The 26783-nt window shown below is 41.7% G+C and overlaps 1 protein-coding gene across 6 annotated transcripts in view; it reads left to right on the top strand.

The window, feature by feature from the left end:
• Window positions 1–26783, top strand: part of fat3a (FAT atypical cadherin 3a) — a 178326-nt gene that overhangs the window by 74263 nt on the left and 77280 nt on the right. For 4 of the 6 annotated variants that reach the window (XM_076892138.1, XM_014411445.3, XM_014411443.3 and 1 more), the window contains 5 exons: window positions 965–1026; window positions 7954–8268; window positions 9198–9408; window positions 12856–12924; window positions 16523–16662. In XM_076892138.1, the coding sequence (XP_076748253.1) occupies window positions 965–1026; window positions 7954–8268; window positions 9198–9408; window positions 12856–12924; window positions 16523–16662 (797 nt within the window). The remainder of the gene's footprint in view (window positions 1–964; window positions 1027–7953; window positions 8269–9197; window positions 9409–12855; window positions 12925–16522; window positions 16663–26783) is intronic. The other 2 variants (XM_014411446.3, XM_014411444.3) reach the window with 1 other exon arrangement.

Genomic DNA, 26783 nt, shown 5'->3' with positions numbered 1-26783 from the left:
ATTTTTGAGTTCACAAAAAAGCTTAGTTACACAGATAAAGTGTATAAAATTTAAGTCTTTTCACAACTTATTTGTATATTTTACTTAAGCTTAATAATCAGAATAATGCTTTAATCTCTTCAAATGAATGAAATCATACCTTTCTACAAAAACTGTTTATGTTGTTCTCCACCTTTTCCTTAACCAGACCAGACCCTTGTCCTTGTACTGTAGGATTAACCTGAGTGTCCCAGTCCTGGACCGTTTTTTTAACCAGGAGGATCCCAGTCCTGATTTTTGTTGATGTATTATAAATATTCTTGTTTTATTGTTTTTGTTATTTACTTCAAACATATCACCAAAAGGTTAATTCGGAAAAATCAAAATTGACTCTAAAAGTGTATTCCTCTCCCGCATTACCTCCGTCTTCGTCCGCGATTGTTATAAGAAAAATCCTCCTGTGTGACCCGCAATGAATCATGGGATATGGTAGGCTACCAAGGATACACGCAACTCAACCTTCAAATCTGGGGAAAAGTAGGACGCATTTGTTGCCACATTTGGAGGACTTTTCAAATTTGGAAAGCTTTCGTCGCGTCACTGTGACATAATTGCCCAAAATTGTGGCCTACAAATGCTACCCCTGAATTTGGACACAGCATATGACTATATTAGAGAGTTGTTTTGATACAGAAGGAATCAGGGCTAGAAGATAACCCAGGTATCATAATGTAGGCATGAAGGAGACCTGTCTTCTGCTATAATTTGTTTTGACGATCCACATAAGCCTGGAATACCACCAGGCATACCACCCTTTAGAGTTGACCCAAAATGTATAAAGTGACGTTAACGGCATAACTGCATTAACGTGGCAAATCTCAGCACTAATTTTTAAGTTATCTCCAGTGAATTATCAGCAAACAGATTTCACATTTCCTAAATTCTTGTTTGATAGTTTAATTGTTGTCTACTGTTTATTTCTCAGGTCTGATCACCACAACCTCCAGGAAACTGGATCGTGAACAACAAACAGAGCATATTTTAGAGGTAAGGAAAGATTTGTAGCTTTAGAGATGAATGAAAAATGTTCAGCACCTGCAAGGTGCAAGGCTCCAAGGTGGTTGGTGCCAGTTAGGGTGGTAACCCCCAAAGCAGATGGTGGACAGGGAGCCATCAGGCTGAAAAAAAGTGTCCGTCGGACTTGATTAGCCTGCAGGAATTCAAAATCAGCCAATGGGTGCCAGCAGGCCAAGTGGAACACAGCTTGAGCAGTGGCTGAAGCAAAAATTTGGTTTTGGGAAGAGTTTAGTGAGGCCATGGAACAAGACCGTCAGACTGCCTAGAAGTTAGTGCCAATTTCAACTGAGGCGATGAAAGGCTCTAAGAGTTGTAGAGTTTTCTTAATTGACATGTCTCTACAATGTCACATGAAAATCTCTGTTGATACACTCAGGGTACGTACGGGTGCTTGAAATCCTTGAAAATGCTTGAATTTTAATGTTGTCTTTTCAAGGTTTGAAAAGTGCTTGAATTTCAGATGTGGTGCTTAAAAGTGCTTGAAAGTGTAACTGTATTTCATTCACAATAAATAGCTATCTGATTGAATAATTTTCTTATCAGGTAGAGAAATAAAATGAGTCGCAAAATGTAGAGGCAAAATTTCCCCGCCTGGGCTGCCTTGCCCCTCTGTCTGTTTCAATATATGACCCCGCCCCTCCCTCGGACAGTCGGGGATGAGTGCGCTAACATACCTGTAGGTTGCTGTTTTAATGAGTGTTTGATGGAAAACAACAATGGCGGAGTTTGCGCTCTCCAGTCGCATGATAGGTGAGTGCTAGTAAATAATTTTCCAGCACGTGTACGTTACACATGCTATTTAAAAAAAAAAAAATATGATTATTATTTTGCTAACTATCAAACTCTCTGGAGAAATGATTGATGCACTGAGTGTGATGCCTTATGGCAGCGCTATTATGGAATATGCTGTGAACTTTGCTAACATTACTTAGCAGTGATATGAGTTAATTTACTCAAGTGAAAGCTTTAAACAACGGTAAAAACGGCATTTTCTAAGGAGAGCGCTAGCAAACACGCTTTGCTTGTGAGTGTGTCAGTTCTACTAGTGAATGTGACAGATGCTGCAAAAAAGCCACCAAAAGCAGATTGAAGTGTAAACCCTGAGTGACACAGCTGCTGTCAGAACCTGCAGGTTTATCCCTGTGCTGTTCTCATCTGTGTTATAGTGGACACAAACTATTTTTTGGAGTTCCATAAGTAGTTTTTGTGCCTTCTTATTTGACGCAGAACACCTGATTTTTCTGTAAATAGTTTGAAATGGTTATATAAAAAACGTCTGAGCCTTGGCTGCATTTTTAGGTAAATAGTACCATATAACTTTGTTGTTTGCAAAACTTGTGCATATTTTTAAAAATGTACAATTTCTATTTGGTAAATGGCCTGTATTTGTATAGCGCTTTTCTAGTCCCTAAGGACCCCAAAGCGCTTTACACAACCTGTCATCCACACACACATTCACACACTGGTGATGGCAAGCTACAATGTAGCCACAGCCACCCTGGGGCACACTGACAGAGGCGAGGCTGCCGGACACTGGCGCCACCGGGCCCTCTGACCACCACCAGTAGGCAACGGGTGAAGTGTCTTGCCCAAGGACACAACGACCGAGACTGTCCAAGCCGGGGCTCGAACCGGCAACCTTCCGATTACAAGGCGAACTCCCAACTCTTGAGCCACGATCGCCCCATTTGCATTTCAAGTCATGAAAATGATTCGTTAAACATGCTTGTGGTTTTTACAGGCAAAAATATCACTTTCTACTTGTATTTTAAATTTTGTCTGAATTTAGATAAATTGTGCTGATACAGTATGTCAAAATGAGAAAATAACAGATTGGCAAGATAAAAGTTTTTAAAGGTGAAATATAGAGGCCAAATCAAAAGTAGTCAAAAACAGCCAATTATATCCTGGACCCCAGGTTTTTGGAGTATTTGAAATAATGGTAATATGACTGATCCATATGGTCACAAAGAATAGCCTCTTGTTTCTGTGCTACCAAAGTTCCCCGGCTTTCATTCAAAATGTGTTTATCGTCAGCACCGACACATTAAACTACTTAAACATTATGAATGTCTTCAAGCTAACACCGAGGCCTGTGGGGCACTATCAGCCACTGAGACAGTACACACATTTATATGTGCATTTGTATATGAATATTTCATACTGTAAGGCTGCCTGTTTATTTAAGGGAGATGAACAAAATACATTGGAATTGTACATAATAATATCACAGATGATAAATTCAATAGATTTTAAGTAGATACTTGTGCATTCTTAAAGTCTTATATGTTGAATTGAACTATGTGATCTGTTCAAAGCCTCCCAGTCAGTGCTGCTCTCCATGCCTGTCTGACTGTACATGATGTTTAAAGGTGACGTTTAGGACTTCAACAATAATACAGACAGCAATGTAGTTAGCAATAGAACAGTTTTATTGGGAATTAACTTAAAACAAACATCTGTCTCCTATTTTTTGTCACACAGGAAGGAAGCATCAATTTCTGACGAGAACACTTATTTATTTCCTTTTTTTGTGGGGGGGGGGGTTCAACAGGAGAAGAATATCTCTAACAAGTTGATTTGTTCACATTGTCACATCTTAATTTTTAAGTGAAATGTGCATTTTGAGTTTATACATTATGTATATAAGGCGACGTTTCCTTTTGCAGTATTTTTGTGTGGTTTGTTTTTCTATTTCTTAACAAAAGGTGAGCAAAGGTGTTTAAGTTCACCTAGGATGATTTGTCCTAATTTTCACATGGTCTTACTGAGGGGATGCAAATTGAAACATGCATTCTTTCTTTTGGGGGGGGGGGCATGTGCTGGAAAAGCTTGAAAAGGGACCTTGAAAGTGCTTTAAAAGTGCTTGAATTTGACCCTAAAAAAGGCGTATGAACCCTGTACACTATATTGGCAGACCGGTTTGGTGGTTCCCATCTTTAAGGAAGAGGACCGGCGAGTGTGCTCCAACTATGGCGAGGTCACACTCCTCAGTCTTCCCAGGAAAGCCTTACCAGGGGCTGGAAAGGATAGTCCGTCTGTTAGTTGAACCTTGGATACAGGAGGAAAAATGTGTTTTTTGTCCTGGTTACAGAACACTGGACCAGCTTTTTACCAGCTTGAGGATATCTGAGGGTGTGTGGGAGCTTGCCCAACCAGTCTACCTGTGTTTTGTGGACTTGGAGAAGGCTTTCTACCTCAGAACATTATTTGGGAGGTGCCTGTGGAGTATGGAGTCTCTGGCCTGTTGCTGTGGGGCATTCGGATCTTATTTAACCAAGAGCTAGATTTGCATTGATGGCAATAAGTCAGACTTGTTTCCAGTGGGTGTTGGACTCCAGCTTGCACTGAAGTGGTTCATAGCTGAGTGTGACGCGGTGGGAATGAGAATAAGCACCTCTAAGTCTGAGGCCAAGGTCTTTAGCTGGAAAAGGGTAGAGTGCCCACCCCAGGTAAGGGATGAGTTGCTGCCCCAAGTGGAGGAATTTAAGTATCTCGGGGTCTTGTTTACAAGTGAGGGGAGAGGGGAGCAGGAAATCAACAGACTGATTGAGGCTGTGGCTGGAGTGATGCAGATGCTATACTGGTCTGTAGTGGTAAAGAGAGAGCTGAAAGTACGAGGCCAATCCCAAAAGTAAGAGCCCCAATTTTTTTAGAAATACAAAAAACTGTTTATTTCCCATAATATTTACATAATTTTAAAGCTTGAAGACTTATCTATTTGTCTACATAATCGCCATTTCAGTTGATGAATTTTTGTAGAGGCTGTGGCAGTTTTACAATGCCCATGTCATGCCTGCTCACTGCTGCAGAATTGCCTTCTGAACAAATGTTCTTTCAACTTTGGGAACAGATGGTAGTCACTGGGTGCGAAGTCCGAACTGTAGGGTGGGTGGGTGATGAAGTTTTGCAGGAGAGCGACAGTTTGACGGGTGACCTGTGGACACACGGTGTCGTAGAGAATCCTTGGACTGTAGGAGAAAGCCAGAGTACCTGGAGAGAACTCACGCAAATGCAGGGAGAACATCCAAACTCCACACTGAATGACACCGGGCTGATGGTGGAATTGACACCAAAGGGAGGACCTTCTTGTTGTGAGGCAACTAATCTCTGTGCGACCGTGCTGCCACAAATTGCATTATCGTTATATTAAAAAAAATTAACAACTTTAAAACCTGTAATTTAAAAGCTTGATTGATGTTAGAACAAATGAATTCTTAAGGCAATTCAGCCTGTATTTTGGGACTATCCTCTGCTGTAAGGCAAGAGCTCATATGAAGGACATGTAATGCATCTGACAGAACCCGCTGGGCCTGTCTGATTACCGACTGGTTGTAAATGCAGGGGTGGGAAAGATCTTCAGTCCTCCCAGTCACCTTCATGGCAGACCGCACCAGACACAACAGATTAGATTTTGCATGCACAGAGCAATTGCCATACCATGACAGGGCTCTAGACCAAATTTTGACGGACACACCGTCAGGGCTCACCGATTCTGATGTGTTTACGCAGTGTTTACGTCTTTTTGCGTTGATTCTGAGCTGGAGGTTTTGTCTCTCTCCAACCAAAATTCACCGAGCGAGCAGCAAAAGAAGCAGCAAACTACGCTTCATATTTGATAAATGTCGTAATGGAATCACTGCTGTTTTGCCTCCACCACGATAAAAATCACACTTCATGCACAGCTCTCTCTCTCTCTGTACTTCAAGAACAGTTTCCCGTCTCAAATCTCTGTTTTCTGCATTATTCATTCGCTTATTACCCACCAGTCTACCGTGCGCCTAACTTTTTAAAGTTAGGCGTACCGGTGCGCCCATGGCAAAAAGTTAGTCTAGAGCCCTGCATGATAATATGCCACACCCTATGATGCTTTCCAGTACAGCCTGATAGAACTGAAACATTATTTTCTGATTATGTCAAGTGAAGTCAATTTTTTTTCTCTTTTTCAAACACCTTTAGTCTGTGTTAAAAACAAACTAACTAACAAACAAACAAAAAACAAAACGAGAACACATTGTGGTCATTGCAACTGAAGAGATAATCAAGTTGAATCCCAAGATAAATTTAGGATTTGATATGATTGATTTCTTCATTATGGATAAACAGTGGGTTGTGGTCTCCTACTGCTTGGGGGTCCAGCACCATCTCCTTAATAGACTCGATGGTTATCTTCACTTTGTGATGTTACGTCCAGTAAGGGTATCAGAATTAGACTATTGAATTGTATGTGCTTTCTTTCACTGACATCCAGTTGTTGACTATTAGCCTATTTCAAAATGTATTGCATTGAGTTAAAATACAAATACAAATACCTTTGTTTGAGGACAATTTTCCCTAACTGGAGCTCCTTAAATTTTAATTGAAATGCTACCCATAATAATGAGTGTGCCTTGGTTTGAGTAATGCTTTGTCCTGTAGTCCATATCAGCTCTTTGGTCTGCAATACCAGATTATTCACTGAGCACTATCCTGATAGCTACTGTGTCTCATCTATTAATGCTGACTGATATTCTCCTGAGATAAGCCCAAGAACAGTTGTGTCATCAGCAAATTTAATAATGCTAGATAAATGTGAAGGTGTACAGTGTACAAAGGAGAGCACAACCTCTAAGAACTCCAGTCTTCAATGTAATGGAAGGAAGGAAGTATGGGGGGCAGGCGAGGAAGGTGGAGGAAATTTGACATATTGAGTCAAAAAGTCCTTGATGCAGGTGTGGATGGTTGGGACAAAGCCAGTGTGTTTTCTGACTAAAATATTTGGGATGATGGTAATAAAGACAGTTCTAAAGTCAACAAAGAGCATCCTCTAGTTCTGTCAGTGGTCCAAATGGCTGAAAATGGAGTTGCTATGGCGATAACATCTTCAGTAGACTGTTTAGCGCTATTTCTGTTCTGCTAGATCGCACCTGCTCTGCGTAGTCACCTGCACAAAGTGCAGTATAGTGAGTCAGGATGTTTGATTAGAAGCCAAGAACAAAATATTTGGGTTGTTCTTTTTAAATACTTCAAACTATGTAATAGTGACTGCATATCAGATATTTTGTCCCAACAATGCTTTATCTATCCAACCTCTTCTAAATTTCACTCTGGCAGTCACTTAATTTTAAAACTAACTATTGGTCTCAATAAGCTGCACTTTCTAATTGTGAGGGACCAAGCAGCCAAGGCATAGAGGACACAGGCAAAAAAAAATGTCTTCAAAAAGGGTTTTCTTTATTTTAACCCTCAAAAAGTTCAAAAATGACAAAATTCAAAAACATAATTAGAAGGCCCATAAAAGAGGTCAACCGAATATAACTCTACAAAAAGTAATTTCCAGAAACTTAAACAAAGTGGACACAACTTAACTCACAAACTGACCTAATTACAAAGACACATGAAAGTAGCTTTTATAGTGGTTTGACCAAACCATTTTCACACAATAGGGGGGAAAACCAAAACACTTTAATATTAACTAAGCACAGAATAACCTAACTAAACCTAAAATAACCCTGTTCCTGATAACCACATGGTCTGTCCTGCTGAGCAGGCATTTTGTTCTCAGAGTCCTCAGCCACACCTTTTTCCCAGACCAGGAAACAGCCACCACCCAAAACCAGGTAACTCAAAGAAAGAGAAACATAATTAATATAACAAAACATTTTTAGAAAAACCACACAATGCTACTATGTGCGCGCCTGATAATATCAGTTAGGTTTAACCAAATGATTAATGAATTATATTAATGAAGAAAACTGCAAAACAAACAAATAAAGTGAACAAATGGACTAATTTACTAATTAATGTTTGGGGGACAATCTCTACTAGAACAGCATGGTTGCTTATGTGTCATGAAAGATCAAGTTTGTGATTAGGAACACTGTATATATTTTTGAACAAGCCTTTCTGCCCATACAGGTGTTGGTGTCAGATGGTGGCCCTAATCCCAAGCAAAGTACTGTTTGGGTGATAGTTCAAGTCCTGGATGAAAACGACAACAAGCCCATATTTCCTGAGAAGGTGTATCAAGTCAAACTTCCAGAGAGGGAGCGTAGAAAGAAGGGAGAACCAATCTATCGGGTGTTTGCCTATGACCGCGATGATGGGCCAAACTGTGACCTCTCCTACAGCATTGTGGATGGCAATGAGGATGGGAAGTTCTTCATCGACCCCAAGACAGCAGTGGTATCTTCACGCAAGGCCTTCAGTGCAGGGAGCTACGACATCCTGACTGTATGAATTTTTTAAAAATTTGTTAAACATGTCTGCTCTGTGAGTTCAAGAACATTTAAGTTGTATTTTCTAAACTCCAAATCATAAATTAATCGCTTAATCTTTGTTGTGAAGGACTTGTTTGAGGCAGGTCTGTCCATTTCTACAATCAGGAGAACATATTCTCTGAATCTAGGGAATGTGTGTAAAAGATTCATTGTGTATTTACTTTTGTTTTTCTTGATGATCTTGATTTTAGGAAATGCTCTTTAAAAATATTTCTTCATCATTAAGGTTGCCTGAACAGCACTCAAAATAACAGAGTTTGGTGCTTATTTAATTGATGCACACTGATTTTAGTTTTGTTATCTGGCTTCTGACAAAAGAATAGCATTCTTCAAAAATGCTGATTGAAGAATGGGATGCCATCTCACAGCAGTGTGTGACCAAGCTGGTGACCAGCATGAGAATAAGGTGCCAGGCTCTTGTGGCTGTGTGTGGTTTTTCCACATGCTACTGAGTCCCCATTTAATCTAATAAAGAATGCCAAACAAGAGTCAATAACAGAATAAGCTGTTTGGAAGTTTTTCAAGGGCACAACCCATTTACTCAACTCTGCTCCTAAACCCTCAAATGCATTTTCCTTACAAATGTGGCAAGGTTTCCGATGCCTGTTTATTGTGACCATGGCAAGAAGTGTTGTTACAACAAAGAAATAATCAACCAGCATACCAAAACAAATAAGGAAATCTAAGTTTTCAACTTGTGGAAGGTCTGTATTTGATGCCAGCTAAAAACCGAAAACACAGCAAACACGTTAACGTTTAAAGTGATGAATACTGTGGACTTCAAGAATGGCGTGATATAGTTGTGGGGTATATTGTATCATAGCATATGGAAATATTTCAGTCTGCAAAAGACCCTTTGCCTTTCTTTTCCTCTATGTTCAGATCAAAGCAACAGACAATGGACGTCCTCAGAAATCCTCCACAGCGCGACTGCACATTGAGTGGATCCGCCGACCGCCAGCTCTCACTCTACCGCTGATTTTTGATGAACCATTCTACAATTTCACTGTGATGGAGAATGACAGGGTGGCTGAGATTGTGGGTGTGGTATCTATGCAGCAGAGCTCCACCCCTTTGTGGTTTGACATCACAGGTAAAATGCCCCTGTAATGGAGTATGCTTCGTAAACCACTTGAGGGTTTTGTTGTGTAAGGAAGGGTGTGCTCAGGTTTGATGCATGTTGTGTTGGTATAAATTAGGTACAGCTCAGACACAGTGGTCTGCGTGGTATGTTCTCCCCATCCCAGTTACCATAGTGACAGCTTCTCAGATCCCAGTTCAAGTAATCTGTTGGTAGTCTAATATGGATTAAAATCAGGATGAAACTTAAATTAGATACATTTGTTTATTTTTCTCTCTTTGTTTTTAAAAAAAAGGATTGTTTCATTGAAGTATTCACAGCTATATTTACTAAGCAGGGCAATTTAATATTATGCTGCTATCACAAAACAAATGTCAACTAGAGGGGAGTGATCAACTAAAACTGTGTTAATTAATAAACATAGTTTAGCCAAGTTCATTGCAGTAACAACCCACATTGTATCAGAAGCAGCACAAATTACCAGATCAAAAACAATTAGACTTTAGAGAGTGAGTAATGTATTTAAAACAAACAAACAAAAAAAGACCGTATTTGTACTCTGACAGGTCTCTAGCTGTGATGTATTGTTGGCTCCAATCAGCCCAAAATATATAGATAAATGCGACAGGGGACGACAGACATTCCCACAATACACTTTTTGTCTTTCTAGTCAGTGTACATTAACCTGGAGATACCTTCTGACTTGTGCTTCTGGCTCTCCTTAGCTCTGCCTCTCTTTGTATTTTTTCTCTGTTTTCTGTCCATGTCACTCTCACTTCAAACACATTTTTCTCACTTCATTTGTGTGTAATGATGGTTTCTCATAATCTGAAACTTGAAAAATGTGTTTTAGTTATTTAGGAAACAATATGAAGAAGGTAAACATTTTATTTAATTTTTTTTTTAAAAAGGAAAAAAAGGATAAAACATAGAATATTTAGCATTACAGCAGCACAGGTAAGTCAACTGAAAGACCATGTAGTGTGTGTAATCATGGGTATATGTGATCATCACTTGTAAATTTGGCAAAAGACACAGACCAGGAATCCCAGCTGATGATGCAATAAAAAACAACTGCACTTTCATGTTATTTCCAATGTACAGGGTGAGCCATTTATATGGATACACTGTAATAAAATGGGAATGGTTGGTGATATTAAAGTCCTGTTTGTGGCACATTAGTATATGTGAGGGGGCAAACTCCTCAAGATGGGTGGTGACCATGGTGGCCATTTAGAAGTCGGCCATCTTGGATACAACTTTTGTTTTTTCAATAGGAAGAGAGCCATGTGACACATCAAACATAAGTTTGATGTGTCACATTACCAATAATGGTAATGTCACAAGAAAAACAATGGTGTGCTTGGTTTCAACATAACTTTATTCTTTCATGAGTTATTTATAAGTTTCTCTTTGTTCACAGCCATTGACATGTTGAAGAGGTTAACACGTGAGGAGCGGATCGAAATTGTGTTGATATCTGGTGAACGCAGTAACCGGGTCATTGCAGCAGATTTCAGAGCAAACTGTCACTAATGAAACATCAGTGGCTGTCCTAGCTTCATTCAGCAAGAGCCTACAGTGTAACACTCGCCGCATGTCACTGGAGAGTGGCATTAATCAAACATCCCTTCGGCAGATATTAGCTACTCACAAATGGCACCCTTACAAACTCCAGCTACTGCAGCATCTCAACGAGGATGACCCAGATCGGTGCAAAGAATTTGCAGAATGGGCAAAACAAAAATTGGAACAGGGCCCTCAGTTCACGCAGAAGATTTTGTTCAGTGATGAGGCAAACTTTTATGTGAATGGTGAAGTTAACAAACAAAACCACCGCTATTGGTCTGACACTAACCCACATTGGATGGATCCCTCCAAGACTGTTGGAACAACAAAAGTGATGGTTTGGTGTGGTATATGGGGTACAACGATAGTGGGTCCATTCTTCATCAATAAACTCAATGAATTTTTCCAGCAAGAAAAACTCACATTATGGGTGCCAGGTCCGAGCATTCCTAGATGAACAGTTTCCTGGAAAGTGGATTGGTCGTTATGGGCCAGTTGAATGGCCCCCAGGGTCTCCCGATCTGACCCCCTTAGACTTTTATCTTTGGGGTCATCTGAAGACAAATGTCTATGGTGTGAAGATACGAGATGTGCAGCACCTGAAACTACGGATACTGGATGCCTGTGCTGGCATTTCTCCTGCGGTGTTGCTATCAGTGTGTGAAGAGTGGGAGAAGAGGGTTGCATTGACAATCCAACACAATGGGCAGCACATTGAACACATTTTATAAGTGGTCAGAAACTTGTAAATAACTCATGAAAGAATAAAGTTATGTTGAAAACAAGCACGCCATTGTTTTTCTTGTGACATTAGCAATTTGTGTCACATGGCCCTCTTCCTATTGAAAAAAGCAAAAGTTGTATCCAAGATGGCTGACTTCTAAATGGCCACCATGGTCACCACCCATCTTGAGGAGTTTGCCCCTCACATATACTAATGTGCCACAAACAGGACTTTAATATCACCAACCATTCCCATTTTATTACAGTGTATCCATATAAATGGCCCACCCTGTACATTATTTTAACTTCAATAACTTCAAGCAAAAAAGCATTTTCTGATGGATAAACTACACGCATAAAATATAAAATTTTGCCCCAAGTGATCATCCAGTAAACCTTTCAGCCTTTCTAAATACATGTTAATATCAGAATGGGTTAAAAACCTTACAATTTGCTCTGTAACCTTTTTCAGACTGATAGATGTCAATAGCTTTGTTTCTCAACTGTTTCTTCAGATAGTGGTATGATGTGTTGCTACTTGAGACCTTAACGTACATCACTTTGTTGGACAGGTTCTTTTTCATTTCTGTGCTTGATTCATCAGTAATCAGACCTGAGTGTGTCTAATGAAACTAAACTCAGTGTGGCACAGGAATGACGGACCTGACCACATAGTTTGCTCTTTTTAGCACTTTTTATTCAGTTGCTGCTTTTCGGCTACACCCCACACAACAACCACAACCTCAGGTCCCAGCAAGTCTTTTGCAGGGGAGGCATGATGAACTGATGGAGCTCCGGTGTGTCAGCCTCCCCTGCAGCCATACCATAACACCATGCCCCGCCACACTGGTTAATGATAGTTAATTCATGATTTAACAAGGGAGGCAATTACTTTTGCACACAGAGCTAGGTAGGTTTGGGTGCCATATAATGTCATTATGGATTAATAAAGTATTCTAATTCTGATGGCCCGTAATAAATGCAATCATCATTTAGTGACAAATATGCAAAAGAATAAGGAATCAGGATAAAGGCAAATACTTTTGCACAGCACTGTATAAACCCAGATAGTTCTTCTCCTTTCTTTTGTCCTTCCCCTGGAGGCTCTCTGACCTTTCTGTCTCACCTCATCTTTCCTGTCTCTTCTCAATGCTTCATGCCCATAAGGTCCCAGGTCTTTCCGTGAGATGTTCTATATTCTGCAGAGCACTTGTGGCAGGAACTGTTCCTCAGAAGGTATCTCCCTTCCACTACTGCTATTTTCTGCCTTCTCAGCACCCTATTTTCATTATTTTTCTGTCATTCTTTATTTTACTGTTTTTGCACCAATGATGCACCCCTCTGCTTGTTATCTGTGCTTGTGGTGCCTGTGCTATAACTGATTAGTTGGATGTGGCTGGTTTTTCGAATGTGCGCATGTGTGTATGTGTCTCTCTCTGTGTATGTGTGAGGCAGAGAGAGAGAGATGGATGGACTGTTGTAGCCAAGATTAGTTGAAGGGATGCAGGTTTAGTAAAACAATACAAAAAGGGGAAAAAAAAGGGAAACATTTTTTTTGTCCAACCTTATAAACAGTACATTTGCATAATGACTGAAACTAGCTCACTGAAGGAGCAATGGACTGGAAGCGCAGTTCCTTGATCTTTAATATGCAAATTCTCATGACAGTTGATGAACAACTACTGACCAAAGCCCATTGATCAAAGACCACTGATCAATGGACATGAGTACAATTCACAGAAAGTTGGGGAAATGGCTGCAATTACAGCATTGTAAAAATGGTGAAAAATCTACCCTCAGGCCCCCTCCACATTTCAGAGATGGTCTTTCCCTTTTCACGTAAATGCCCCCCTTGACTCCCTGCTCAAACCAGCGTTCCTCCTTGTCCAGGATGTGTACATCCTCATCATTGAAAGAGTGTCCACTGGCCTGTAGGTGCAAATGGTGTGCGGAGTCCTGGCCTGACGAGGAAGCTCTTCTCTGTTGTGCCATCTGCTTCACTAGAGGTTTTTTGGTTTCGCCGATGTATAAATCATTGCAATCCTCCTGGCACTTAACAACGTACACTATATTACTCTGTTTGTGTCAGGGGACCCAATCCTTAGGGTAGACCAATTTTTGGCGCAGTGTTTTTTGGGGTTTAAAAATCACAGAGGTGCTGTGTTTAGAAAAAATGCGTTTCAGCTGTTCTGATACTCCTGACACGTACGAGATCACTACAGGTTTTTCGTGTTGGCAGCAGTTGTCCTTCTCTCTTGGATTGGCTGGAGCTTTCTTTAGGTGACTTCCTAGCTTTGACAAATGTCCAGCTGTCCAGTAGTTGTTGATCAGTGGTCATGAGAATTTGCATCAAGGAACTGACCTCCCAGCCCATTGTTGCGTGGGCTAGTTTCAGTCATTATGCAATGTACTTTTTATAAGGTTGGGGAAACCAGCAGTCAGTTCAGACTGAAGAAGTCACTTGGATGAGTGACGAAATATTTTTCCCACTGAAAATGCTACGTCCAGATAAACAGAATCAGCCTATTGGGGTTTACTTACCTGGATGATTGAGAGAGCATCAAGACATCTTCAATGCACCACAATGGTAGCCTGATATCAGACAGAATTGTCACATAATATTAAACAGAGGCTGTCAACTCAGCTGTATAGAGTGGGGAATCATAATGAAGCAGATAATTTTAAATTGTAGATTTAAGCTGTTCTTCATATTTTGGGCCACCAGATGCCACAAAAGAGGACTGTGGTGAAAAGCTTTGAGTAATGATCCCTTTTTTCAATATAGGCTCCAATGCTCCAGAAAGCTTCATTGGGCCATTAATACTAACTTGGGTGAACTAAAGGTGAGCCATTTATAATGGCCGGTGGCAAAGTACACATAGGTGAAGCATAATGTTCCAAATAAAACAAAAAGCAGCAGATGGCTGCCCCTCCTTGAGGCTGGCTCTGCTGGGGGTTTCTTCCTGTTAAAAGGGAGTCTTTCCTTCCCACTCTCACCAAAGTGCTTGTCCATAGGGATATTCTGATTGTATTATATAACTGTATTAATGTAATGTATTTTCCTTGCCATATAAAGCACCTTGAGGTATCTGTTGTTGTGATTTGGCATTCTATAAATTGAATTTATTTGATAAATAAACAATAACAACAAAAAACTAGAAAACTAGAATGATACTTCTCCCCCCCCCCCCCCCCCCCCCCCCCCCACACACACACACACACACACACACACACACACACACACACACACACAGATTCAGCTACTCTGTCCCATTTGTTTCTTTGTTATACCTGCATCTCTCCATTCCTTTTTTCCCCCACTGGTCTTTTGCTTAGCCTCTTGATACCTACATTCACCCATTCACCACCGGCTTGCTATTGTTCTTACTTTACTTTTTTTTTTTACTCTATTTTTCATTCTCATTTAACCCCTTCCTGGGGTAAAAGAGACAATATGCAACAAGCAAACAAAGCTGAGGGTTATTCAATACACATCATAATTATTAAAAATAAGAATAAAATAAATACATCTGTCAGCAAATTATGAGCATTTAATATAATATTAATTAATACTGTTCACCTTTCTCTACATGTTCACTGTCAGTCCATCCCCTTCATCTTTTTCTCTCTTTTGATTGCACTTTGATTGTTATTTGTGTCATTTCTTATATTTTAATCTGGCGGTTTGCAGAATGGAGGGATGGCCTGAGGGCTAGCAAACCTTCCTTAGAATCCAGCTACTCTGCAAGTCTTTTTGCCACCAAGGCAACAAAATGTGACAGCAGTGCCACTGCCATCTCCCTCACTCTCCCCAGACTGAGTGAGATCTTCCTTTTGATGTAACATCAATAATTTTAATTACGCTATTTATCTCTTTGTGGTAAAATAGTTAAATAGTTTAAAGGAGACTAGATAACTCTTCCTCTAACACTTCATTCTTGATGAAAGGTGGAGCAGGATGGTGACAAAATAGGATTAACCAGAGAGAGAACAGGAGTGAGGGTGTCTTTAATCACTCCACCGCTGTCAACAACTTGATACAATTTGTGCTGTCCAGAAACATCGCCACTGCATTAGTCATTTGGGAGATTGATTCCATACCTCCATACCCAACCAACTCACCCACAGGCGCGTTATAATCCCCCACTGAGCAGCTGACAGCTAGAACCAGCTTCATGGCATGATTGCTAGTCAGCTGCCCCCATTTCCCAACACCCTAGTCCACCAACTTCACAAAGCAAACAAAAACTAGGAAAAATAGCCAAAAACAAAAATAGATGAGAAATTTTTGCAATAACACACTCAAACTGCAGCACACTCTAAGCAAAAGGGAGGGGTACTACCAGCATGGAAAGTGTTTTTGCTTGTTGCTTTACTGTGTTACTGTGATTCTTGCTTCATATTGGCATTTTATAGCATATGCTGTATATTATATATTATTATATGTAATCTGTGGTGTATAGGAGTTTGTGATGTGTGTTTGTGTGTGATGGAAGAGCTTAAACCTGTCAGCAGCCATCCTTTCCTCCTTTGCACTATCACAAACTCTTAGGCAATGGTCTCTAGTCATGTTCTCTGCCCTTATCCCAACACTGCACTGGTTAATTTACTGATTAGGATTGTACAAAAAAAACCCAAAAAACAATTCATGCATTTCAGGACTCAGTAACGCATACGCATGTTTTACATGACTGGAACCCACTGATCCACAAAATAAAATTGTGTGGTTTTTGTGTTTATTCACATATTCATCATAACTCGTGTGCATTCAAAGTAGGTATGAGCTGCATTTTTTGGCCATCCTTTCTTGCTTGACATTTGTGCTGTGGTGCAGGTGGGAACAGTGACAGTGTGTTTGATGTAGCGAAGACTGTGGGCACCATCATCATTGCCAAACCTCTTGATGCTGAACAGTGCTCCTTCTACAACATGACAGTGCAGGCTACAGATGGCACCAACACTGCATATACCCAGGTACCACTTTTCCTTTATTTCAGCGTTGCCTACAGTTTGGTACATTTCAACTGATTTTGTAGCACAGTCTTGTGTCAAAACGTGGAAAAAATTTCAAAATGTGGACTTTATTGCCTTTTAAAATTGGAAAATATTCACCAGATAGGAATTGGTACATATGACCAGATAGATAAAAATCATGTTTAGGGACATGAAAATATTTCAGCTAAATTATTTACATGTAAATTCATGGAACAGAAAGATTGTGTGATACATTGGGGTGGCTGCAGCTCAGGAGGTAGAGCAGGACTGTAAATGTGTATGAATGTTAGATAGAAAAAAAAAAAAAAAGTTAGATAGCATTTAGGTAGAAAAAGCAGAGAAAAAAGTGCTTGTATTAATGGGTATGAATGAAAGAAACATGTTTTATAAAGTGCTTGGAATGCTCCAGTAGAGTAGAAAAATGCTATATAAGAACCAACCCATTTACCAGAAATGTCCAGTAATGCAAACCAGTAAGTTGGAGGTTGTGATTATGTCACCAGTTTCCACTCCCATCATGTTTGTAATGACAAGAAGTGTAAGTTGTAAGAACTTTATTTTACCATTCCACTGGGTTTACAGAGGATAGGAATGAAAAGAACAATTAGTGTTTCTATTCAGACTATTCAGACTGGTCCCCTTATTTAGAAATACCTTCCATAATAATTCTGACATTTGGATTACAATAGATTCCTTAGGCAGGGTGGTAGACAAACGTGGAGTCCTGGGCCTGTGTATCCTCTGTAATACATTCGTTTTTGGGGATGTGGAACATCACGTCACTGGTGGGGAAGGAATCTGAGCAAGTGCAGGACATGGAGTGCTACCGAATAAATATACCTCAGTGTATAGTAAGGGTTCTGGAACCATACTCCTGGAGAATGGCTGGACTGTAATCATTTTCTGGAGTGGCCTGTGGTGAGAGTAGCTGGGTGGGTGTGAGGACACTCACAAGTCCCTGGCTAAAGACCACCACCACATTACCTCTGTCCATGCCCAGAACAATAGTTCAGAATTCCCAGCCTTCTTTGAGTCTTTAGTTAGTCTGTCTGGGGAATTCATAGTTCTCCCAAGAGATTTTTTCACTCATGTGTGCAAATATGGAGCTGGAAAGGTGTGCTTGGGAGGAATAGCCTGATAAACCAGTGTTGTGTTTGTTTGTTTTTTATTGGACTTCCGTCATAGGTATGGGTTGGCCATAAAAAACACCATGTTTGAATCTAAAGTGGTGTACTTGGTATCATAGCACCTTATGCCAAATTTCAGTGATCTGTTTTTTTTAAAATATATATTATCTGATCTGAGGTCATTTGTTTTGGACATTTGGATAAGGAGAAAGAGCTGTCAACTCATGACTATCTAGTGATGAATTGGGTCAGTAGGCTAGGAAGAATGCCAGATATACCTGGAAAACAGACTAGGAATATCTGGTGGAGGCCCGGGTACTTAAGCTCATAGAGTAAATGGTAAGTATTTGTGGACAAATCAGCATCTTCCATGCAAACAACAGGTAACTGCAACCATTTCCTATTGACCAAACCAATCCCAAGGAGGTTCTTGGTGCAACACCCCTTCAGACCACAACCAAAGAATCTGGTCTGAATGCTTTGTTGTGTCAAACACATTTGCTTTCCCAAGAGGAGCACCATAGACTCTCTGTAGGCTTCTCTTGCTAATAAACAGTTTGTACCTTTAAGACCAATTGTCTGTATGCTCAACTCGGTCACCTATAACATCTCAAGGTTTTTAGTTTTGATCCTCAACCCATTGGTAGGCAGCTCTAAACACCACATCCAGAACACCTTGGATTTTGTTGAGAAGGGTGAGCGATGTCATCATGGAGGCAGATGAAACAATGGTCTCGTATGATGTTACATCTCTCTTCACTTGTCTTCCAGTCACTAAAGCAGTAGAAGTAGTTTTTAAGAGATTACAGGATGACCCCAACCTAAGGAACAGGACCACACTTAGCACCAACCAAGTGTGTTTGCTTTAGGAACTTTGTCTTCATTCCATATATTTCACATACAACGGTCAGTACTACAGGCAGAAACAAGGGTCAGAATCAGAATACTTTAATTATACCCGAGGAAATTATGTGGGTTACAGTTGCTCCAAGACAATAACAATAACAGACTGAACAAATTAAATAATACAATATCTTACAACTAGAGCTGGGCGATAGAACGATAACGATATGTATCGCGATATAACTTTTACTCGATAGAGAAATTAAGCTATCGCGATAGACCTCGCCGCTCTTGTCCTCTTAAAAAAAAAAAAAAAAAAAAAAAAAAAAGGTCTGCCGATCCAAATTAAGTAGCGCAGAGCCGAACCAATCACAGCCGCAGCGTCACGTCGCGTGACTTGTTACGTACAGCACAAATGCCAAGCCGCACGTGTGTTTGTTTGGGAAGCAGCCAGCGGGTAATGGAGCCAGCGCATAATGGCGGAAATGAGTGTGCCGACTAGAAAAATCAACCGAGCGTGACCGAAGAGAAAACAGATGATGGTTCCAATGCCGGAGAGATTGTCGAACGGAAGAGCCATAGAAGTTCCGTAGTGTGAAGGTATTTCGGCTATTTCAAGTCTGACAAAAAACAGAGTAGCGTGCACTGTAAATTGTGCCGAAAGCAAGTCTGGAAATACAGTAAACTGGTGCATGCGTCACACTGTGTGCCACGTTATTGTTTCGGAGAAATGAATTTCTACAATACTGTTACTGTTAATTCTACTCTCTGCAGTGTTTAAATGCTTACATATACACACAGTTACTCTCCCTCCACACATACGACTCGGTAAAACGGAAACGGAAAATCTCCGTTTTCAAAAATACCTGTGTACGTGTGGACGTAGCCTCAGTCTCTGACTGGAAGCGCTAATTCGTCATTCGGCTTTTGTCAGACTAAAGTAACTGTTAAAACTGTTTGAAAAGCTAAGCTATACAACAAGGAGAGATTGAGAATTTCCTTTTAGTTCTCAGTTTATTTGATATTGACAAAAGTTAGTCAGTTTTGTCTGTTCTTCTGTAAAACAAACTAAGATTTATTTTTAGAATTAATATTTTGTTTCTAAGTGGAATTGACAATTTAGTCTGTTTCGTTTGTTCTATTTTGAAACTTAAACGCTTTAGCGGCTGCCTTTTGTGTAGTTTGCAATATTTGCCTTTATTTATCTGAAAAGGTCTCATGTTCCTTAAGTACATCTACCCTGTTGAACTTATTATGGGAAATAAATATTTAAATAAAAACAAGCTGCTGATTATTTCACATTTTACTTGTGAGCAACGGCACATTTAAATCTTACAAATATAGTTATTTGGCTTATATCGTGATAGATATCGTTATCGCCTGAAATGAAAAAAACATCGTGATATGAAAAAATCTCATATCACCCAGCTCTACTTACAACGTTTATAAAATATAAGAAATAGCCCTAATATAGTCTTTCTCGAAGTGTGGTATGCGGGCTCTCTCTGGTGGTGTGCGGGAAATCCCCAATTTTAAAAAAAAAAATTAAATAATATACGCAATATATATGCAAAGACAACACGAGCGTTCCTGAGGCCCTTCTGGGAGCTGGAGTCGACCAGCAAACGTTTCCCCGAGCATGACTCCTCTATAAAGAGTAACCTTTCCAGCAGTCGCGGCCTCTACGGAGCGCTGGCGGATTTGTTTCCGTGCAAAAGCGGCATGGCGCTGTCACAATGATTGTAAAAACACAGCCCTTTTCCACGGTGCCACCGTGCTGCGATCTCAGCCACCACCAGTGTTGGGGAGTAACGGAATACATGTACCGCCGTTACGTATTTAAAATACAAAATATGAGTAACTGTATTCCGTTACAGTTACCGTTTAAAAAGGTGGTATTCTTTTTTTTCTTTTTTTTTTGCCTGTCCCGTTTGGCTCTTTTGCCATCAGAATTGTTGTCTAAAGGCAAAGAAAGATGCCCAACGGATTTACTTTACCAAATTGACCATCCCAGCTTTGCCGTAATGGTCCATTTGATTCACCTTTTATTGTTCATTTTATTTTCACTTACTGAATACGGGACAGACTTGACTGGGGAAAAGAAGGGGAGAAAGAAAGAGGGAAAGAGAAACAGCTGAGAAGAGAGACAGGGGAGAAGGGCAAAAGACAAAAACCAACAGAATGAGCAGAAAAAAAAAAAAGAAAAAAATGCATATATCAATCACCTGGATCACCTGCTGAGAAAGAAAAAAGAAAACAAGCAGAAGAGAACAAGAGTAATAGAATAAACAACATCACAATGATATATGGGAATATGACAGTAAATACTAAATATTAAACATTATTGTGCAGCACATAAGATCAACAGAACACAGTGTGCTTTGAGGTAGGAGCCAAAACGGGTGTAGTTTGTGGGTGTGATCACCCGTGTGTACACCTGTGAGCATGGACGCGCTTGTTTTTTTTTTTTTTTTTAAAGGTTCCTTCATGTAATGATCTGCTAGAGGGTGTGGGGGGGCCACAGCCCCGTCCTCCAGGGTATGAAGCAGGTATGGAGGAGATCAAAACTCCAGACATCCAGAGGCCCCCAGAACACAAGAGACCAAGGAAGACCAACAGAGGGGCAGCCGCGCCACTGTCCCAGAAAGAGCTGAGGAGAGTCCCAGATGAGGGCTCACTCAGCAGCCGCGGAGCAGAAGCCAGGGGGAGTTGCAGTGACGCGCCCGTGAGCTCCGCCGGCAGCCAGCCGTGCCTGAGTGACCGAGCCCCAGGCCGAGAGGCCGAGGGCACCCCACCTCCGAAGAGGCCCGAGCGAGCCCCAGGCTCCAGGCTCTCTCTCTCTGCGACTGTGTGTTTCCTGGGTGAGAGAGTGCCTTTTCGTTGTTGTTGTTGTTGTTGTTGTGCTAAGCTAACAGGCAGAATACTACAAGCATAGCTCTAAAGAATGTAGCATCATGGGCAGTGTAGTCTGTGTTGCAGGGAGAATGGACTGCCATACACGTTATGGGTCTGTGAGTGCGAGGAGGGAGAAAAAGGGGAGTGGAAAGGTACGAGTTGTCATCGAGGAAAAACGGGAGCTGGAAGCATGTAAATATAATAACATCTTTCAATTTCATTGTACTTGTGACAATGACAATAAAGAATATTCTAATAACCACTTCAGCCAAGAAGAGTGCCTGACGAGCCCAGTTGTAAGTAAGCTATTAAGACTCGACTGTACACCGTGTTTGTGTTTTCCTCCGAAAACAATAAGTTCTGTTGGAGCAGCCTTTCAACGCCTCTCTCTGTCTCTCGCAAGAAAAGTTGACCCACACAACAAAGTAAAGCTACTTTTCGGCTTATAGAATACATTTTGGGGCATGTATTCTGTATTCTGTAATGGAATACATTTTAAAAGTAACCTTCCCAACACTGGCCACCACTGATGAGTTTGAGGCCCCCGGGAGAATCGGTGGGGGCGCGGGAGATGCCATCGGTGAGTCTGGAACTTTTGCCTGGATGCCGAAGCTCCTAGTATCCAGGAGAATGCGATTCACTTCTTCTGCAAGTGAGTGGTAATCCTTCGCGGCCAGCAGCGGGGAGTTGGCGAGGCCAGCTCGCACCGGCAACTGTTGTAGGAAGACGTGAGTGAAGAGGAATCCACCGTCATCCGTTCCTAGCAAGGACGACGTGCTCTCCGTGACCTCAAGTCCAGTACCATCACCCAGGCCCGAGAGAGAGGAGTTTTTCGCCTGCTCTGCATTGGAGAGGGAGTAGCACCACAGCAGCAGCCCTTGTGAGCGATGTATTTCCCTTGGGTGGGGGATCCCAGAGGAGGGTCATCACACGGTGGGTGAACAACAGATCCAGCAACACATGATGGTATTTTGTGTCGTTGGCCAAAATGCCACGAAGAGCAAACTGAGTTTCGACGTGCACAAACCATGAAGGAGGGTCATGAAGCCAAAAATCCGGCAGCTTAATCGCCACAGCAAAAATTAAAACGTACAGTACAGCTCTGCTATCACTTCCGGCACAAATGAAGACAGAAAACTAAACAGCAGTGGCGTTTGTAGGGTTACTGAAGTTTGGCTAGCTGGTATATAATGATGTGCTGCGTAGTGGCTAGCTACACAACTGTGGTTATGGCATAATATAAACACAGTGAAGCTGGAGGATGAATACTAACTTTTTTTCCACTCAGTGAGGGTTCCCGATGGTTAGGAACAAATGTAATTGCATGGCAGGGTGCTGTTAACAGACCAAACTTCAGTCAGGAGAACAACTGCAATATAAGTTTAGTCATTAATATACTGCTGCATGGGCTGGGCTGTAGTTACATTGTAAGGTTTTGAAAACTGAGCTTTAAAAGGAATAGTGAAGATAAAAACCGAGAGAGCCCAGCAGTGATCACTGACTTTTTTAGGGGCTTGTTCAGATTAAATAGAACAAAATATAAAGCATTAAAACATGGTAAAAACACAACAGCCATAATAAATGTAGCGTAGTTTGGACCGGGAAGCAGGTTTCATCAGGTCATCACTTAAAGATTGGATATCCCACCTGTTGTGAATGTTTTATTTATTTATTTATTTATTTATTTATTTATTTTTTTGTGTCCCGTTTGGATCTTTAGCCATCAGAATTGTTGTCTTAAGGCCAAGAAAGATGCCAAGCGGATTTATTTTACCAAGTGGATCATCATGGCCTTGCCATATTGGTCCATTTGATTGACCTTTATTATAATTATGAATTTATTTTATTTTCAGTTGCTACAAACGGGACAGACATGACTGGGGGATAGGACAGGGAGAAAGAATGAAAGAAAGAGAGGGAGAGAAAGAAAACCAAAGGGGAGAAGAGACGGTGAGAAGGGGGGGGAAGAAAGAAAGAAAAAAAGAAAAACAAACAAAGCACCTGGATCACCTGTATGGAGAAAAAAACAGAAGAGAAAGCAAACAACACAAGAGCAACATAATAAAAAAACAGCACCATCACAATAAACTAGCTAGCAGTAGATAACAGTAGATACTAAATAATAAACGATATTGTGCAGCACGCAAGATAGACAGCGCACAATGTGCTTTGAGGCAGCAGCCAAGAAAGGTGTAGTCCGCGTCTGTGAACACCCGTGTGTACACCTGTGTGCATACCTGTGTGGATCAGCATGCTTGTATTCCAAAGGTTTCTCCATGTAACGATCTGCTAGGGAGTGGGGGGAGCCATAGCCCCGTCCACCAGGGTATGAAGCAGGTATGGAGGAGCTCCAGGCCCCAGATATCCAGAGGCCCCAGAGTACAAGGACCCGAGGAGGACCACCAAAGGGGGGGGGAACCGTGCCACCCTCCTGGGAAGAGCTGAGTAGAGCCCCAAAGGAGAGGTCACCCCGCAGCTACGGAGCAGAGGCCAGAGGGGGTTGCAGTGGCGTGCCCGCGGGCTCTGCCGGCAGCCAGCTGTGCCAGAGAGGACCGAGCTTCAGGCCCAGAGGCCTGAGGGCATCCCACCCCCCGGAAGGAGACCAGCCGGGCCACAGGCACCCGGCCCCGCCAATCGGCCACCAGGAGTGAGCCGGTACATACATGAGCGCCCAGCCCCAGACGACAAGGACCACCAACACACCAACGTCTGAGGGCATCAGCCACCGGCAGGGAGTGTGGTGAGGGAGATAGGCCTCCGTACTTTAGAGGGCCTGAGATGTACCCAGAAAGGTTGTGAATGTTTTAATGCAGTACAGTTGTTATTATTATCACTTGTAAAATCCTCTTTATGTCAGTTAAAATAAATAACATTCATATAAGAAATAGAATTGCCTCGTGTAAACTGTATGTGGTATTAAATAGGCCTTTATTACTGTACATTAATGTCAGTCATAAGGGTGGTACTGGAAGAGCCATATATTTTATGAGGCGGTACTCATTGTGAAAAGTTTGAGAACCACTGCTTTAATATACACTCAACAAAAATATAAACGCAACACCTTTGTTACTGCTCCCATTCCCCATGGGATGGACGTAGAGACCTAAAATTCATTCCAGATACACAATATAACCATCCCTCCCAAACAGTGGTCACAAATCAGTCCAAATGTGTGGAAGTGGGCACATCTGCTATATTGAGATAATCCATCCCACCTCACAGGTGTGCCACATCAGGATGCTGATCTGACATCATGAGTAGTGCACAGGTGTACCTCAGACTGCCCACAACAAAAGGCCACCTTGGAATGTGCAGTTTTTTGCGCTATTGGAAGTCTGGGGACCCAGAACCGGTCAGTATCTGGTGTGACCACCATTTGCCTCATGCAGTGCAACACATCGTCGCATGGAGTCTATCAGATTGTCAATTGTGGCCTGTGGAATATTGGTCCACTCCACTTCAATGGCTGTGCGAGGTTGTTGGATATTCGTGGGAACTGGTACACGCTGTCGTAAACGCCGGTCAAGCACATCCCGAACATGCTCAATGGGTGACATGTCCGGTGAGTATGCTGGCCATGCAAGAACTGGGACATTCTCAGCTGCCATCTGCCCTGAACAATGTGAACCATGATTCATCCGTGAAGCGCACACCTCTCCAACGTGCCAGACGCCATCGAATGTGAGCATTTGCCCACACAAGTCTGTTACGGCGACGAGCTGGAGTCAGGTCAAGACCCCGATGAGGACGACGGGCATGCAGTTGAGCGTCCCTGAGACGGTTTCTGACAGTTTGTGCAGAAATTGTTTGGTTGTGCAAACCAATTGTTCCAGCAGCTGTCTGGGTGGCTGGTCTCAGACGATCTTGGAGGTGAACCTGCTGGATGTGGAGGTCCTGGGCTGGTGTGGTTACACGAGGTCTGCGGTTGTGAGGCCGGTTGGATATGCTGCCATATTCTCTGAAACGCCTGTGGAGACGGCTTATGGTTGAGAAATGAACATTCAATGCACGGGCGACAGATCTGGTTGACATTCCTGCTGTCAGCATGCCAATTGCACGCTCCCTCATTGCTTGTGGCATCTGTGGCATTTTGCTGTGAGACAAAACTGCACATTCCAGGGTGGCCTTTTGTTGTGAGCAGTCTGAGGTACACCTGTGCACTACTCATGATGTCAGATCAGCATCCTGATGTGGCACACCTGTGAGGTGGGATGGATTATCTCAATATAGCAGATGTGCCCACTACCACACATTTGGACTGATTTGTGACCACTGTTTGGGAGGGATGGTTATATTGTGTATCTGGAATGAATTTTAGGTCTCTACGTCCATCCCATGGGGAATGGGAGCAGTAACAAAGGTGTTGCGTTTATATTTTTGTTGAGTGTATATAAATCGCTTTTGGGTAATCTCAGTCTCTTACTGAACGTGCTCCTGTCTCAGAAAATAGAGACGACTCTGGCCCGTCCTGTATAGTGCAGTGGTGTTTTTAACCCAGTCCAGTTTATTGTGTTTATCTATGTGTACTCCGAGGTATTTATAGTGATGTCCACATCAACCATCTGGATTGACACAGGGGACAAGGCCCAGTACTCAGTCTCATGACCCCCACTGATGCATCCTGAAAGACAAAACAGATGGAGGTTCACAAACAAATATACAAATTGCCTATGTCTGAGGCAAGCCACAGCCCTAGCCCACCCAAACTATCTTAACTGCTCCCTCTTCTGAGTTCGCGCTTGTGGGAGGAAGCCGGAGTACCCACGCAAACATGGGGAGAACATGCAAACTCCACACAAACTCCACACATGCAAACTCGTGAGTAAAGAAGGAAAAAAAATACTAATGAACCAGTGACAAACTGAACATCATCAAAAACACAAAGAATCAGTGTAGCCACCGTGCTGCCCAGGCTGAATTATCAATTGGCTGTTTTTAAGGAAAAGTAATGCACCATCAGGCTACATTTTGGGAGTTTGCTGCTGCTGATGGTTCAATGAAAATGACAAAAAGTGAGGGGAAAAGTGGGCAGCCTTGTCTGGTGCCTTTCTTTGGATTGAAGCTTTGGGATGTTACATAATTTGTCCTAACAGATGCATCCGGAGAGCTGTACAGTATTTTGACTCAATTTATGAAGAATGAGCCAAATCCAAATTTGCTTTAAACTGCTAAAAATTTTTCCAATTTACCCAGTCAAATTCTCTGCGTCTAAAGAGACAACTTTCGAATTTGTAG

The sequence above is a fragment of the Maylandia zebra genome, linkage group LG14, assembly GCF_041146795.1.
Source record: "Maylandia zebra isolate NMK-2024a linkage group LG14, Mzebra_GT3a, whole genome shotgun sequence".
Taxonomy (NCBI): Eukaryota; Metazoa; Chordata; class Actinopteri; order Cichliformes; family Cichlidae; genus Maylandia; species Maylandia zebra.
The sequence above is the reverse complement of the archived record's forward strand: the minus strand, read 5'-3'. Positions and strand labels throughout refer to the sequence as shown.